A 14,927-nucleotide genomic window follows, 5' to 3' on the forward strand; every position below is an offset into this window, starting at 1 on the left:
CACTCGCTTATGCCGCATACATATTCCTGCTTAAACGTCATAAAAAAAAGAAAAACTCATTTGCTTTAGTGTGTGGTCACTCTTTTAATTTGTCTAACGATTACTGTACCAACAGGCCACCCTACAACCAACTTAAAGCACATAGTTAATACTTTCTTTAAGAAACATTTAAATATATCTACAATAGCTATCACAGAGAAAGATCTTTAGAAAATGTTTATTACACTATATTTCAACTCTGTGTAGTAATTCCATGATCACAGGACGGCCTAACGGTATTTAAACCAGTAGCAATTAGACATAATAAAATGTGACTACAGACTAGAGGGAGTAAATTTTACTGACGTACACGTCGGGGACTTAAGTCGTGAAGAAAAGGCCGGTCAGCAGGGTAAAGGTTCACAAGATGAAATTTCATAGAAACAAGAGATGTCTAACTAGAATGGATAAAGTACGAAATGAGGTGGTGAGAGAAATAGTGAAAGGGAAGCCCGTACAAAAGACAGTATTAAATGAGGGAACGTCCAGGTTCAAATACCGACAACATTATGAAAAGGATAGACTGCTACTCTTCGTAAAGATGGCACGTTAAGCTGCAGACAGGCACAACGAGAAGACAGTCATACATCGAGCTTTCAGCTAAGCCTTACACACATGATGACTATATTCAGCCACAATGCAACTGCATCAAATGCAAGCAGCAAGCCGGAGTGGGGCAGGGAATGGGGAGGGATAGCAGGGCACGGGTGGGGGCAGGAAGTGAGCGCTCCCTCCTGGCACCTGGCAGACCATGCAGTGACTAGATGGTGGCAGCACAAGGATGCCAGGCAGAGTGTCGGGCACGGGTGGGGGGGTGGGGGGGGGGGGGGGCAGGGGGGGGGGGGAGGGAGGTCAGAATTGAGGAGAGAAGGTGAAAAAACTGGTGGATCCACTGGCAGACAGCACCATACAATGAGCATGGGGAGACATGGACTGAGAGGAGGCTCTTGGCCACACTTGGGCAATGACCGTTCACCCTGGTTGGTAGTGACACCCATATCAAAAGCTGTGCAATGATTGCAGCAGAGCTTGGTCATGACATACTGGGCAAAGTAGTTTTTGTCACTGCAGATATGCCATCCCCAGGTGGACAGGCTGTAGTTCTGCTGAGCAGATTCACAGAACAAGCACTCATGTAATAATTAGGTTGTCACCACTATACACATTATGTATCGATCATGAGATCATACAACAGAGATTAAGGTGTGTGCGGAGACTCACTACGTGAATCGTATAGGATAAAAATCACTGGTATTAGTATGGATTAACCCCCTCTCACAAACTACACAGCGGATTCTGGAGTGTATGCATAGATGTAGATGTTTTTGTACTGCCCTTTTAATTGGCAGATGCGTCATGACATCCAAAACCAGCAAGCAAAACTGATAAAAATTTTTATACAAATATGTGAAAACTATTGTTCTCATATTTTACATAAGGAAATGACAATAAGTTACTTTTGTTTATTTAGTACGACAACAGCACATCCAGAATCATACCTTGTTGACAATTACAACTTATTATACAGCAGAGCAATACAACTGCACTCAAATCCACAGCATAAATATTGTAAATTTATGAGACAAAGAAGTACCTAACAATTAAAAAGGAGTATCCAATGGTAGAGCAATAAAAACCACTTACTTTGAGCCAATTTTTGTACTGGTAAACCAATCGAGAAAATCCATGACAAGAACAGAGACATCTAATTGCAAGCCACCCTTCTGATTAACTTTTAGAATTTGTTCTAAATCTTCCCGCTTTGAGTGTGACTCACACCATATCTCCGTTAATCGATTGCGTAAAGCTGGAGAAAGCTGGAACAGAAGCCACTGATCATTAATCATTAACCCTCCAAAGACAGAATTACAAAGCAATAAAGAAAAAGAATTCTAAATGCTATATCTGTGCTACTTAAGGGTCACAATAAACATATATTGCTAAAAAATACATTAAGATGACCTCATATGATAATTTTGTAGTGTTACATACTTTTGTTAGACTTTTAAGGATACAGGTAAGTGTCGGCTTGTCGATAACTACATTTTTTTTGCCCAACATTTGAAAATATTTAAGAATTTCAAATTTTGACTAGTCTTTTACTTTTTATTCCTAACGAAAGCCCAGAAGACAGTTCTTTTTCTTCTCAATGCGCAAATTAATGTTACACTTCTGGAAGATAGCTGACGGACTTCCTTTGAAGTTTGGTGTCTAGGATGAACCTCTCTTCTCGGACACAATTGACCAATGTCCAACATTGTCTTTGTGAACAACCTTTTGGGAAAATGGCTTTGATGCATGCCCTATTTTCTTCTTCTTTGCATATTCAGTAGCTACACTTCAAGAAGCTCTTCACCTGTTTCTCCTACTTATGACCACGTTGGTTTTACACAGGGCATCAGTTATTTCAGCTCTGAAGTGACGAAGTGGCTTCTGCTTTTTCTCGGGTACACCGAGAGGGTCACGGCCTCTCACGCACATTAGCCACGCATTTACTACCGTCATATCGAGTAAGTGAAAAAATAGCCAATGGTAGCACTTCTTCAATCTGATGTCAATTTTGTAGAATGAAATCAGTGAATCTGAAAGATCCACTCCTCCCATAAACTAATTGCAGAGAAGAGTAACTGATACACAATTAACCTCACACCTTTCTTTGGCATTCTTACCCAACTGGCTCACCTTACTAGGTCAGGTATTCACACAACAACAGCCACTCTCCTCATCAGCCTCACGAGTGACAACGCTGCTCCTCCCCTTCTGTTAAGTACTGTACGAGCCATTATCAGAAACAAAAATAGTTTGGCTTCCAAATGCCTAAGTTCACAGATTTGTAACATTTAAAAAATCCACTCACAAATTCTGAAGTAATGTCTACCACGTAATCATTTTTGTATCCAGATATAGTTAAATATTACCTCTATCATGCAATATTTACTTAAAGCTGATAATTTACATGTTTCAAGAGCAGTAACAATAAATATCCGTAGTTGAAAATAAGCATCCACGCTACACAGAATTCCCAAGATGCACATGTTGAAGTAATTGAACAAATTCTCACAGTGCAGCACAGCTTCCTACGCTGTTTCTCACTATGCAGATACAGCAATTTGTTGAGCTTGTACATAGAGGGTTAATGCTTAGTTACACAATAATTACAGAGAGGAGAGGAGATGAAAGGAAACTAACAACATAAATGGGAGAACTGTGCCTCATTTGGAAATTTGGAACAACTCCAAGTAGACTAGCAAGAAGTCAGAAGCAAAACATTGTAAGTATGAAACATTAGAAACAGCACTTTATTTAAGGAAAGACATCATTCTACCAGACCAGCGGTGGATGCAGAAAAACCTCACGGAGGTGTTGCTAAAGATATCGTGAGCTACCTTTACTTTTACACAATAAAAAATAATCAAGTCACACAAAGTTTAAGAAAGTTTTATTTAAACTGATTACACACACACACACACACACACACACACACACACACACACACACACAAGAAAATGCCATCTTATGACACACACAAGACAATGCCATTTTATGATGTAAAAAAGTTACAATTGAGGTTGTCCTCCTTAAATGATGAATTCTATGCGCCTATTCTTCCTGGAAAATTTGTTAATTACGTCATCAACAGAACAATCAATGTCAGGGTGACTGCTCAACAGAGTTAAGCCATTAAGTCAATCCTCCTCCACTGTCAACCTCAGCCATGTCTTTGTATGCAGCAATGTTGAAAAATTTCTCTCTACTGTAGCAATAGATGCAGGTAGACAAGCAAATATTTTGTACAGAGTGTGCAAAGTAGGAGAGTCAGATTTAGGACAAACAGACAATGATTGCATAACAGAACCATGATCATTAAGGGTGTTTATGCTCGTTTGCTTGTATTGAAGAATCTCTCCAATTAGTCTCCTTTTAATCACAAAGAGTGATTCTTATTCAAAGAACAGTAATTCAGTTAAGCACTGATTCAATTTATAGCTGTCAGGTTTCAGTTGTTCTCAGGGCACAAGTATGTTAAAATGATAAATATTTTCTTCAGCAAAATGTTCTCTCGTCAGTCGTAACATGGTCCAATGAGGGAATAAAAACAGTTCTTTTCCAATATGTCATAGCATCATCATTATGATCGCAGTTTTCCCTGTCTCTTTGTCTATCTCGTCTGTAAGACGAGGAACACTCATCTCCATAACAAACTCATCTCCACGTCTAAATCATCCATGACTGCCTTTGCCTCCTCAACAATACAAGCAAAGTGGCTATCAGCATTAGCTCTCATGTTATCGTACACCTCAAGTGTCAAATCTAATTTTGCTTTTGCCATCGCGACGTCCAAACTAGGGTCTTGTAAGATCTTGCTGAGTGGATATGTTATGCTCTTAATGTCGCTCAGTGTAAAGAGAGTGATGATAAACTCACAATTAGAGAGAGCTCGAAGGAGAATATTGGCTTTGGCAGCCGTTGTTCTATCCCTCCACCACTGTATTTTTTAAGAACTTTGCAAACTGTTCCGAGATCAGCTGCAAACTGAATAACAGCATCATGTCGCTCAACAAGTCTCGTTTGACAATGTGACTGCAGCGAGGGTTTTAGGTGACTCTTCAGTGTCGCACACAACTGGCTAGATGCTGTAAAGAATGATACTTCTTCAATAATACCAAGCGAGTTTCTCACACTTGCAACTTTGCAACTGCGAGAGACAGCGAGGTTGAGCTGATGACTTCGACACTGTGATACTTGCATGTTGATAGTTTTCTTTTTTATTGTAAGCCACAGCTCCTTTCAATTCTGACATATTAACTGAGCAACAATCACTGCCTACACCCACACAGTCCTCCAGTGACAGCGAAAGGCTTTCCTTTCTCCTTAGAATCATAGTACCTAATACTTCACCAGTAACGCTACACTCTTCATCTTGACGCTCTTGAGGTTCATCATCAATGTTTCCACTACAATCATTGTCTTTATAGATGTCAATGAAACCCAAAAATCTTGCATGTAATTTGCCGTCACCATCAACATATGTTGCAGCTAAACTCAGTTGGGTGATGTGCGCTATGTCCACAGTCTCATCAAAAATTATGTTGCAATAACGAGAATCTTCGACTTCCTCCAGTATCCTCAATAACATGACTGTTTAACAGCATGAAATAAGTTCATTACACATTGTTTTACTTAAGTAAGTTCGCTTTAGTGATCTCAAGGTGATGTTTTAGTGGCAAGTCTCCAGAGTCAATTCTAAATCTTAGAAGAGCTCTGAAGTTTCCCTCGTTACTCAATATACTTTCACGATCATTTTCATTTTCTAATAGACTCCATCATCTCCATGCCCCCACAGAGGAATATTTTGCTTTCCATGAAATATGACTGTTTATATTGTAGGTACAAGACAGTCTCTGTTTTCCCTAATGCTTTCCATTCTCTGTCTTGACAATTGATTTACGACCTCAAGTTCGCGGTCGTCTTGTGTCACCATCTGTTGACGCTTCAACGTGGTACTTGAGCTGGGAGTGGGTCTCAAGGTCACCATCTTTACCAGTAAGTTTGGCAAACTTTGTTAGTGGTTCAGTCACAAGCTTCTTGGCGATAATGGATTTCTTTCCTCCAACCACTTTATTATTCACAAAAATTGAACAGTTAATGCAAAGAAGTCCCTTTTTAACTTTTGAGAACACCAGCCATGGATACTATTCAAAGCGATCATCGTGCACTTTTCTGCGTACAACCCATCCTCCCTTGTTGTGCTCGGAAGTAGGAAAGGTATAACCTATTTCAGATTTCCTTGGAGCTCTGAAAAGCTTGTGTTTTATAGCATCACTAATATTTCCTGACACTAATATATCCAAATAATCGCCAATATCCATGGGATTAAAAGAATCAGTCGATAATCTTTGTTGTGGAAGTTTCGACGAAGTGCTGCGCTCTGTCTGTACATCTGGCGCTGGTTTTGCGGCTGAATGGTGACCAGAATCTTCAGATGTTTCTATTTTTCTTTTTCTTATTACATAATGATCCATTTTATTATACTGTTATGACATAGGTTAATTAGATGCCAATTATTTTCGAATATACACTTTATTCACACTGAAAAATGAAACATTAGTACACTTAGCACTAAAACGCACACGGTCACACTTCGCGTATTTCTAATATCACTAAGCACAACACTGACCAAAGTCCATGGTAATAGCCAATAATCACAGATGTTCACTTTTTATCACTTCCAAGTTATCGCGACAATTGTAGCTTTCACACTGACTACCTGGCAGCAACTCTGCTTCTCTTATACATGTGGCTCGGTTGTTTCTCGCTGCCAGAATGTTCGCTTCCAGACTTTTATGGAGTGTGAAAAAATACCTTCTGTGAAAGCAACAAGCCAATGTGTATCTTATGACGTATAATATAAGGGTGAGTTTCCAATGATGACGTCATCCAGCAATTTATGTGTATGGAACTCTTACTGTCAATTCCTTTCCTTTCTAGTGCATTCGATAGAGGGCCTACATACTAACAATGCGTCTTTAGGAATCTTCTCGAAAGTCACTATTACGGAGATACATACATCAACAGTTTCCCATACCTAACACATATTAAAAGTTGGGTATGGGGAAACTATTGTCACATTAATCAAAATATCCACGGGTATGCTGCCAGTCTATAGTGTCCAACGGGCACAATATTTCGGCGATCAAACATGTCGCCATCATCAGGCGATGATGGCGACATGTTTGATCGCCGAAATATTGTGCCCGTTGGACACTATAGACCGGCACCATACCCGTGGATATTTTGATTATCAAATACGCCGGGAGAAACTCAAGAATCACATATTGTCACATTATTAGTAAAAATATTGTTACGAATATTGCAACAATATTTTTCTGAGAAATTACTACGAATTTCTGTTATTAATACTTCACAATCAACTGATCACTCTCACTCTTGACTAATCTTCAGACCTGCACTTGCTATAACTAGGACTTCTTACATGGTCATTCTTCAGTCTTAATATTTCTGCTTCTGAATGTAAACTAGCTTTCTACTTGGCGAATAGTACGTATTTATAACGCTACGTATCGAAGGTTCTCTGTACAAGAAAACAGTAGAATATTTTCCACTTTTCTTGAACAAATGCCAGACAGAACAACCTTTTCAAGATCACTAGAATGGCCACGACTTTTCTTGTAGGTATGTGGTAGCTATGTATGTGCCAGACAGAAAAGTATAAAATTCGATGACTTGGACGTGCATGCTACATAGGAAAGTACAATTCATAACTCGATTTAGTTGAGTCAACTGACAAAAGAAACGAGCAAATAGCATGCAGGCTGACTGGCGGGGGGCGGCGCAGGTGGCAATGCAGGCAGCCCCACAAGTGGGGGGGGGGGGGGGGGGGGTTAAGAACAGAAAGTGAGCTATGCCTGCAATAAAAGTGTTGAATAAAGTATGACTTTAAAATACAGCCTGTTGGAATGATGTCCTTCCTCAAATTTAATGAGGCTGTGGTGCTCACCCAGAAGAAAATGATTGAGCATTTGGAGCTGCAAGCAAATTAGAATAGTATAATATGAAAAAATGTAAATTTGTAAATATTCTGTATGTGAATGTTCAGCAGGTTTTCCCTACTAACACCACCATTTCTTCTTTTTTTCTTAACTAGCTCACTTCCACACACTTACTGTCCTTCACTGATAGGGAATTGCCTGTTCTGGAAAAACAGCTGATGTCTTTCAAATTCTGATTGCAAACAGCGGAACTGATGGCTGTCAGATCCAGTAAAACATTTAATTTTATAATTACCTAGCTATTCAAGATATCTTATTTCCTTTTCAACCTTTACATTGATTCCTTTATCATCAGCTATCTGGGGCAAAGACTACTATCTCAGTTTGCAGTCATCCACTTCAATATTTGCAATACTACTATAAATTAATAATATTTATTCCCACTTCTCTTAATTTTGTTATTTTAGTTGAAAGAATCCACTTTGGCATTGGATTGGCCTCCTCTTTCATGGACAATACAGACTTGTGGTAACACTGTACTGGCAATGAGGTATAAAACCCAATGCCGACATTTTTGTTTATTTTCTATTACTGAACACTCATTTTTCCATATGTTCCAAGCAAATTATGCTACCACCATTACTATCTATACCACTGTTGTTATGCTCCATCAGTTTTTGTTAGAAACGTACCTCTTTCTTTCCATAGTCACCACCAGGATTCATTGTCCCAACAAATTTAAAGGATGGAGCAGCTGTAACAATACAAGAGCTGTCACCTGCACCATCAGAAACTGATCCTGTGCTACCTTTTTCAGAGAGCAGGAGTTTTCGCTCTGGCTCTGAAACAAGAAAAAAACACCAGGTCAAATGATGGACTACATAAGCTTTATACTATCTCGATAAATATTTGCACTATTTGCTTAAAAAATCGCCTTGTGACAATTATTAAGCCTGTACTCAAGAATCATAGAAATGGAATTGGCTCATTCATAATCAATGAATGATCTCAGCCTATTACTGCTAGATTTATAGTATAACAGAGAGTTACTGGCAATTTCAAAGCAGTTTTCATATGTACAGAGTAAAATGCTTTGATAAATGACAGATGTGTAAGAAAGGACTTCAAATGAATCAACAAACCTAGTAATGAGTTCAATCTCTCCAACACGCTGTCATCAGCAAGTGATATTTCATCACAGAGAAACCATGATCCTTCTTCCATTGCCTTAATGAGGGGGCCATCTACCCATTCAAATAACTTCTGTGGACTGTCCTAGGAAAGACAAACAGCAACATTATATCCACTGGAAAATTAAATTGTCAGCATTACAGATTTTTTACCCTTGTACTACAGAACTCAGCCGTTAACTAAGATAATGCACAAAAATGGAAAAAGAAGAATGTTTTGCAAACAATGGTAAATTTGCAAATAACTATTAAACTTACATCATCATTAAGCTTTCAAACAGTGAGTAGGAAGACTGTCATAGCAGGAGATGTTAGGAAAGCAATAGTACATTATTATATTTAACATTTGTGTATCCTCTGAGAAATCATGTAAACTAGAAATCTGCATTACAGAAAGCACCACCTCGTTTATGTGCTTATTTACTGCTCAATAATTAATCTATACTGTACAATATTCATTTAGGCATTAATTCATTGTGTTGTAGTTTTCATAATGAATGATAGTATTCAGTCACATAGAATAAATCAACATAACACATTAAAAGAAGTGCAGCCATCAACTAAATCTTTAGGCTGTATTAATATTTATCATTAACTATCTCCCCTCCTCCCCTTACCCTTTTTATCTTTGTCTTCCCTTGGGTCCATCATAACCTGGAGTTTCAGTGACCTGCCCTTCCTTTTTGAACCATCCTCAATCCATCTATCAGCAGTACTGACATATACCCTGAAGGTAACAAACAGCCACAAATTCTGTCTCATATTTTTACAGTTCTTGAGATGATTTTCCTTTTGAAACGTGAACTATCATTTAACTGTTACCTTTCACTCCTTTGAAAATGGTTTTACTCTGTAAAGATGTTTGCAGCTAACAACTTCTGACAGGTTATGATTTACAAATACAGTACATTATACAAAAATTTCAGTATATAATTTGCCTCTATATTTTAATTTCAAGATTTTGTATTCTGGTGCAAATATCTTTAACAAGCTGCCTGCTACAACAGGAAAGAAACTGAGTTTAATAGCCCCGCCAAATGCGATATGGAAAATGCATCATCATTTCGTATAACTGCTACAACGTTTGGTGGGAATGCTGCACATTGTCTGACAGAGATGCTGCAAACTGTCTGGCAAGAGGTCCGAGGCCGCCTTGCAGGCCTGTGAAACGCTGGCAATAGCTTGCCTTAAGCCACTCTCGTGGTTGCCAGTGTCAACATTCTTCAGCTCTCTCTGTGTGCCTTATGAGGTGAAATGTGTGATTCCTCAGACTGTGATAGATTTGTTTTCACACTTCACCCGTGTCTGCTGCTACCGGAATCTTGCTTGGAACTGGATTGTGGACATTTTTTTCTTCTCATAACTTGCCTGCCTTATCCTATGGTAAACTTATCCATTTACAGGATTTTGATACAGCATTTATTTAAACAGAGCATCACGAGGAAATGCGTATTGTGTGCTACCAACATAAATGATGAAAACTGGCTTGTAAGATTAGATGACCACTCATGTATTTCAAGCAATGCATAGGTGGTGTGTAGGGCAGTGTCACAATGTACAGTTCTAACCTCACCAAGTGACCTTTTGTTCAGTCATTCAACAGTTACCGGAACAACAGCAGAAGATAACATCAGTACTGCACTTCCTGAAATCTACTGCAGGAAGCTCGGCAGTGGCATCAACTACAGCCATCCTGGCATTCCATTGTCTGATGAGGCCAAGGAGGAATGGGACATCTATTAAAGACAACAGATACCTCATTTCCTGGCAAGTCAAGTCGCAGACTCACAACAGCGCTGTACAATTTTACTGACAACAAATCTGTATTTATACCATTTTGTGCAGGAACTATACCCATTATTAGATCCGTTAATATTCTCATTGAATAGAATCTATATTATATTATCTGACACTCATCCTCAAACTGTAAGCAAAGTGAAACTTCCTGGCAGATTAAAACTGTGTGCCCGACCGAGAGTCGAACTCGGGACCTTTGCCTTTCGCGGGCAAGTGCTCTACCATCTGAGCTACCGAAGCACGACTCACGCCCGGTACTCACAGCTTTACTTCTGCAAGTACCTCGTCTCCTACCTTCCAAACTTTACAGAAGCTCTCCTGCGAACCTTGCAGAACTAGCACTCCTGAAAGAAAGGATACTGCGGAGATATGGCTTAGCCACAGCCCCCAGGAACAGTGAATGCGTAAGTAGAATTAGACCCATATCCTAAACCAAGAACTGATGAATTGTTCATGCAGCTTTGAATTCAGCAATGCTTTTCCATGACAGATTGGTCCAACACTTATTTTTGGCCTCCCCCTTCAGACCAAGAGCCCCAAAAAATTACTTACTGTCATCAACACTCGTTTCAGGGCGCATCAATACAACATGTTACAATTCAGGTGCCCCAGCAACAGTCCAAAGATGTCTGGAACAACTTATGAAACCTATTCCACATTACCTTGATGACAATATCATCACAGATAAAACAAATGATGAACATCTGCATAGTATATAACTATTGTCTGAGCAGTTTTCACAGCAAAGTCTTAAATGTAGCAATTCCAAATGTTCTCCCTCACCCCTTCCAACCTATTGTGACATATGTAAGGCACATCAAAAGAAAGGAAGGTCTCAAACCAAATTACGAGAATCTCAGAGCACTTGAAAAACTGGAATTTCCCAGCAAACTAAAATTTTCTGATGAACTGAAACTCAAACCTGGGATCTCTGCCTTTAGTGGAACAAGTGCTCTACTGAGCTATCTGCCCCCACAGCTTTACTACCACCAGAGCCTCTTCTTCTGCCTTCCCAATTTCACAGAAGTTCTCCTGTGTACTTTGCATGACTTGCCCTCCTGAAAGAAATGATATTTAGGAGACATGGATTGCCACTCCCTGAGGGATTGTTTCCAAAATGAATTTTCACTCTGCAACAGAATGTGTGCAAATTTGAAACTTTCTGGTAGATTAAAACTGTGTGTTAGATCAAGACTCGAACCTGAGGCCTTTGTCTTTTGCAGGGAAGTGAAGCTGTGAAGGTAGATTGTGAGTACTGCTTAAATACTTCAGTCAACAGAACTCTTGCCCACAAAATGTTTCAGGTCCGAGTCCCAGTCTGTCACATAGTTTTAATCTACCAGAAAGTTTCAAATCAGGACACAATCTGCTGCAGAGTGAAAACTCATTCTGAAACTGAGCAATTGCCTGCTCCCAACAACCTTGAAACATTTGCAAGTCCCTCAGTAAATAACATGTGATTTATACCTTGAGCAGCCAATATCTCTCACACTATGAGGACCTTAACTCAAGAAGGCACAACATTTGAGTGGTTTCAGGCTCGACAAAACTTTTTTCAAAAACTCAAAACCAATAAAGACTAGTTGTGTCCTGGTCCTAGCAACTGGCAGTCTTATCCCATAAATTTCCAAATGGGTCTGAGAGGTTTTTGGTTTTTTCATTAAAACAATGTCACCAATATAAAAGCAATATTTTCAAATTTAAAGGAAACTCTGACCATTATTTTTGATGTACATAAATCTAAAATCGTTGTATACAGCAACATCTTTCACCTTACTACTACTCACACGGTGTGAAGCAAGGGGATAGCCTCTCCACTGTCCTATTCAACATTGCCCTGCATAGTGCAGTAAATAAAATCAACAAAAGAGGCACCATATTTATGAAAACTAGCCAGATATGTGCATACGCTGATGACATTGCTATAGTAGGAAGAAATACCAATACACTCCTAGAAACATACCGGGCAATGGAAACAGAAGCCTTAAAAATTGGCCTCATAGTAAATGTAAACAAAACAAAATATATGGTAATGTCACAATCTGAGGCCAGAAGAACCCCTAAAAACCTAAACATCAATGGGAAATGCTTCAATGGAGTGTCCTCTTTTAACTATTTGGGAGCCCTAATAACAAATGATAACAGTATTGGAAAGGCTATAAGGGAAAAAATACAAGCAGGAAACAGAGCTTACTTTGCAAATATGCAGCTTTTCAAAAGTAGCCTTGTTACAAGAAAAACTAAATTGCTAATATATAATTCACTAGTCCGCCCAGTTATCACATACGGCTCAGAGGTATGGACATTGACAGAACACGATAAAAATGCTCTAAGAAGCATTGAGCGGAAAATACTACGCAAAATCTATGGGCCAATAAGGGAGGAAGAAGGCTGGAGAATACGCTACAATGCTGAATTACAGGAGTTAATACAAGGCAGGGACATAGTAAAATTTGTTAAATCACAGCGAATACGATGGCTAGGACACTTGGAGAGAATGGCAGAGGATAGAATGCCAAAGAAAATGATGAAAGGTATGATCCATTCAGTTAGGCGAAAAGGGAGACCTAGAAGAAGATGGATCGATGAGGTAATAATGGATATCAGCAATATGGGAGTCCGGGGGTGGAAAAGAGCAGCAAATAACCGAGAAGTGTGGAGGAAGATTGTTGAAGAAGCCAAGGCTCACCAAGGGCTGTAGAGCTACTGAAGAAGACTACTCACAAGTATTTTCTTTCCCAATTCGGGCCATAACCAAAGTGCCCGACTGAACGGCACTACCACTTTAGAACTGGGTCTTATACTTGCCAAATTTTCATTATTCCCTTTATTAATACCCATTATAAAAACATTCAAATGCAGATGCATTATCTACATTGCCTATGATTCGTGATTGAGAGATCAACAGCAAGAAACTATACACTTCCAAATGGACAACCTGTGCAGAAGGTCCAGCCAGTCAATTATCATCTAAAGTTCAATTATAATTCATTGTGGCCTATGTGCGAAATAACATTGTCAGCTCACCAGAGGTTATTCGTTCGCCTGCACTAAAGAGAACAAATCTGCCCCCAGTGTACTCAAATTGTGTAGCCAACAGGAATGTGGGGGAGAAATCGTGTGTCGACTGCTGGACCCTGCTGAAAAAGTGTTGGCCCAAGCAGCAAGTTCTCAGGTAACTAGGGCATAAATGGTAAACTTACGTTTCTAAGACAATTGCCTCTTGGGCCAACCGATGCTGACAGGTGGCCTTGCAAAACATGCAGGTTGCACGCAACTGTAACCTTTACAAGCAATCATCTATGAAAAACTTAATTTTCTACCTGGATGCTCCCTAAAGATGTCCACACCTATTCTGCCCTGACTAATCACATTCTGCACCTGTAAACATTGCACTGTCCAAGCCTTGAAGGAATTCACCATCACATCCAGAACAAAGAAACAGCTACAGAGCAGATTCCATTCTAAGCACAACAATGCAGTACGTGCAACAAGGGTGCCAACCATGCTATTAACAGAAGAACATCTCCTCCTTTGCCACATGCTGCAAAGCAAGATAAATTCCAAAGTTTCAAAGGCATGCTTTTCTCGAAATTTGAAAATGAAGTATGCAGGGTTTTTATTCTATCTTGCTTCTGACACTGTATTTTTAGTTTACTATGCTAACTACAATGGGAAATTACAAGGATGAAAAATTTTGCTAGGAGGTATGTTTACTTGTCAAAAATTAACAAATACATTCTACATGTTGTGCAGAATCATCTAGCATGTAGAATGTATCACACAGCAGCTACACAAAGTTTTTTGTCGTGGCTAAAGCTCACATGCCTGTGGAAATGTCTCCAGAGTGATTTTGCTGGATCTTTTCTGGGAGCTATGCGGCTCATTGTAAGAGATTCATATTCCCTTTTCCTACACGCAGTCAAGTTACCATGTACCACCACGGTAGACACTTTATTAGAAACTAGCTGACCAACAAGGCACGCCTGGGTATTCATTTTGCCAGTTTTCTATTAGAACTGAAAACAAAAAAATGAACTCTGTTTATAGTGTAAGTTTTTGTATACTGGATACACCTGCATCACATACCTAATCGCGATTTTGTAGATGTCTCTATGGCAACGTCTCTTCATAGATCTACAGATGTCTGTCGTTTTCCCCTACAGCCATTTGTAGTTCGCAGCTGAGAGCTGTCAAAAGCGCTGTCAGGATTCAGGTGTCAGGGATTTCCTTACATCGACTCCACTGTAAGGGTGCTTTAGTAGTAAGAAATAAATGTATTAAAACTATATGCAAGGTAAGACCTTTTTTTTTACGCATCCCGGTGTTTGTGATGACACATCTCGAACTACGTGTCATACAATGACACATTTGTGTAAGTACTTTCAGC

At 39.4% G+C, this 14,927-nt stretch overlaps 1 protein-coding gene across 1 annotated transcript in view; it reads right to left on the reverse strand.

The window, feature by feature from the left end:
* LOC124545945 (midasin-like) overlaps window positions 1-14,927 on the reverse strand; it is a 202,792-nt gene that overhangs the window by 49,316 nt on the left and 138,549 nt on the right. The window contains exons 24-26 of the mRNA XM_047124906.1: window positions 8,693-8,825; window positions 8,243-8,391; window positions 1,684-1,856 (exon numbers count right to left, since the gene is read on the reverse strand). Of these exons, the coding sequence (XP_046980862.1) occupies window positions 1,684-1,856; window positions 8,243-8,391; window positions 8,693-8,825 (455 nt within the window). The remainder of the gene's footprint in view (window positions 1-1,683; window positions 1,857-8,242; window positions 8,392-8,692; window positions 8,826-14,927) is intronic.

Source organism: Schistocerca americana, chromosome 8 (genome assembly GCF_021461395.2).
Source record: "Schistocerca americana isolate TAMUIC-IGC-003095 chromosome 8, iqSchAmer2.1, whole genome shotgun sequence".
Taxonomy (NCBI): domain Eukaryota; kingdom Metazoa; phylum Arthropoda; class Insecta; order Orthoptera; family Acrididae; genus Schistocerca; species Schistocerca americana.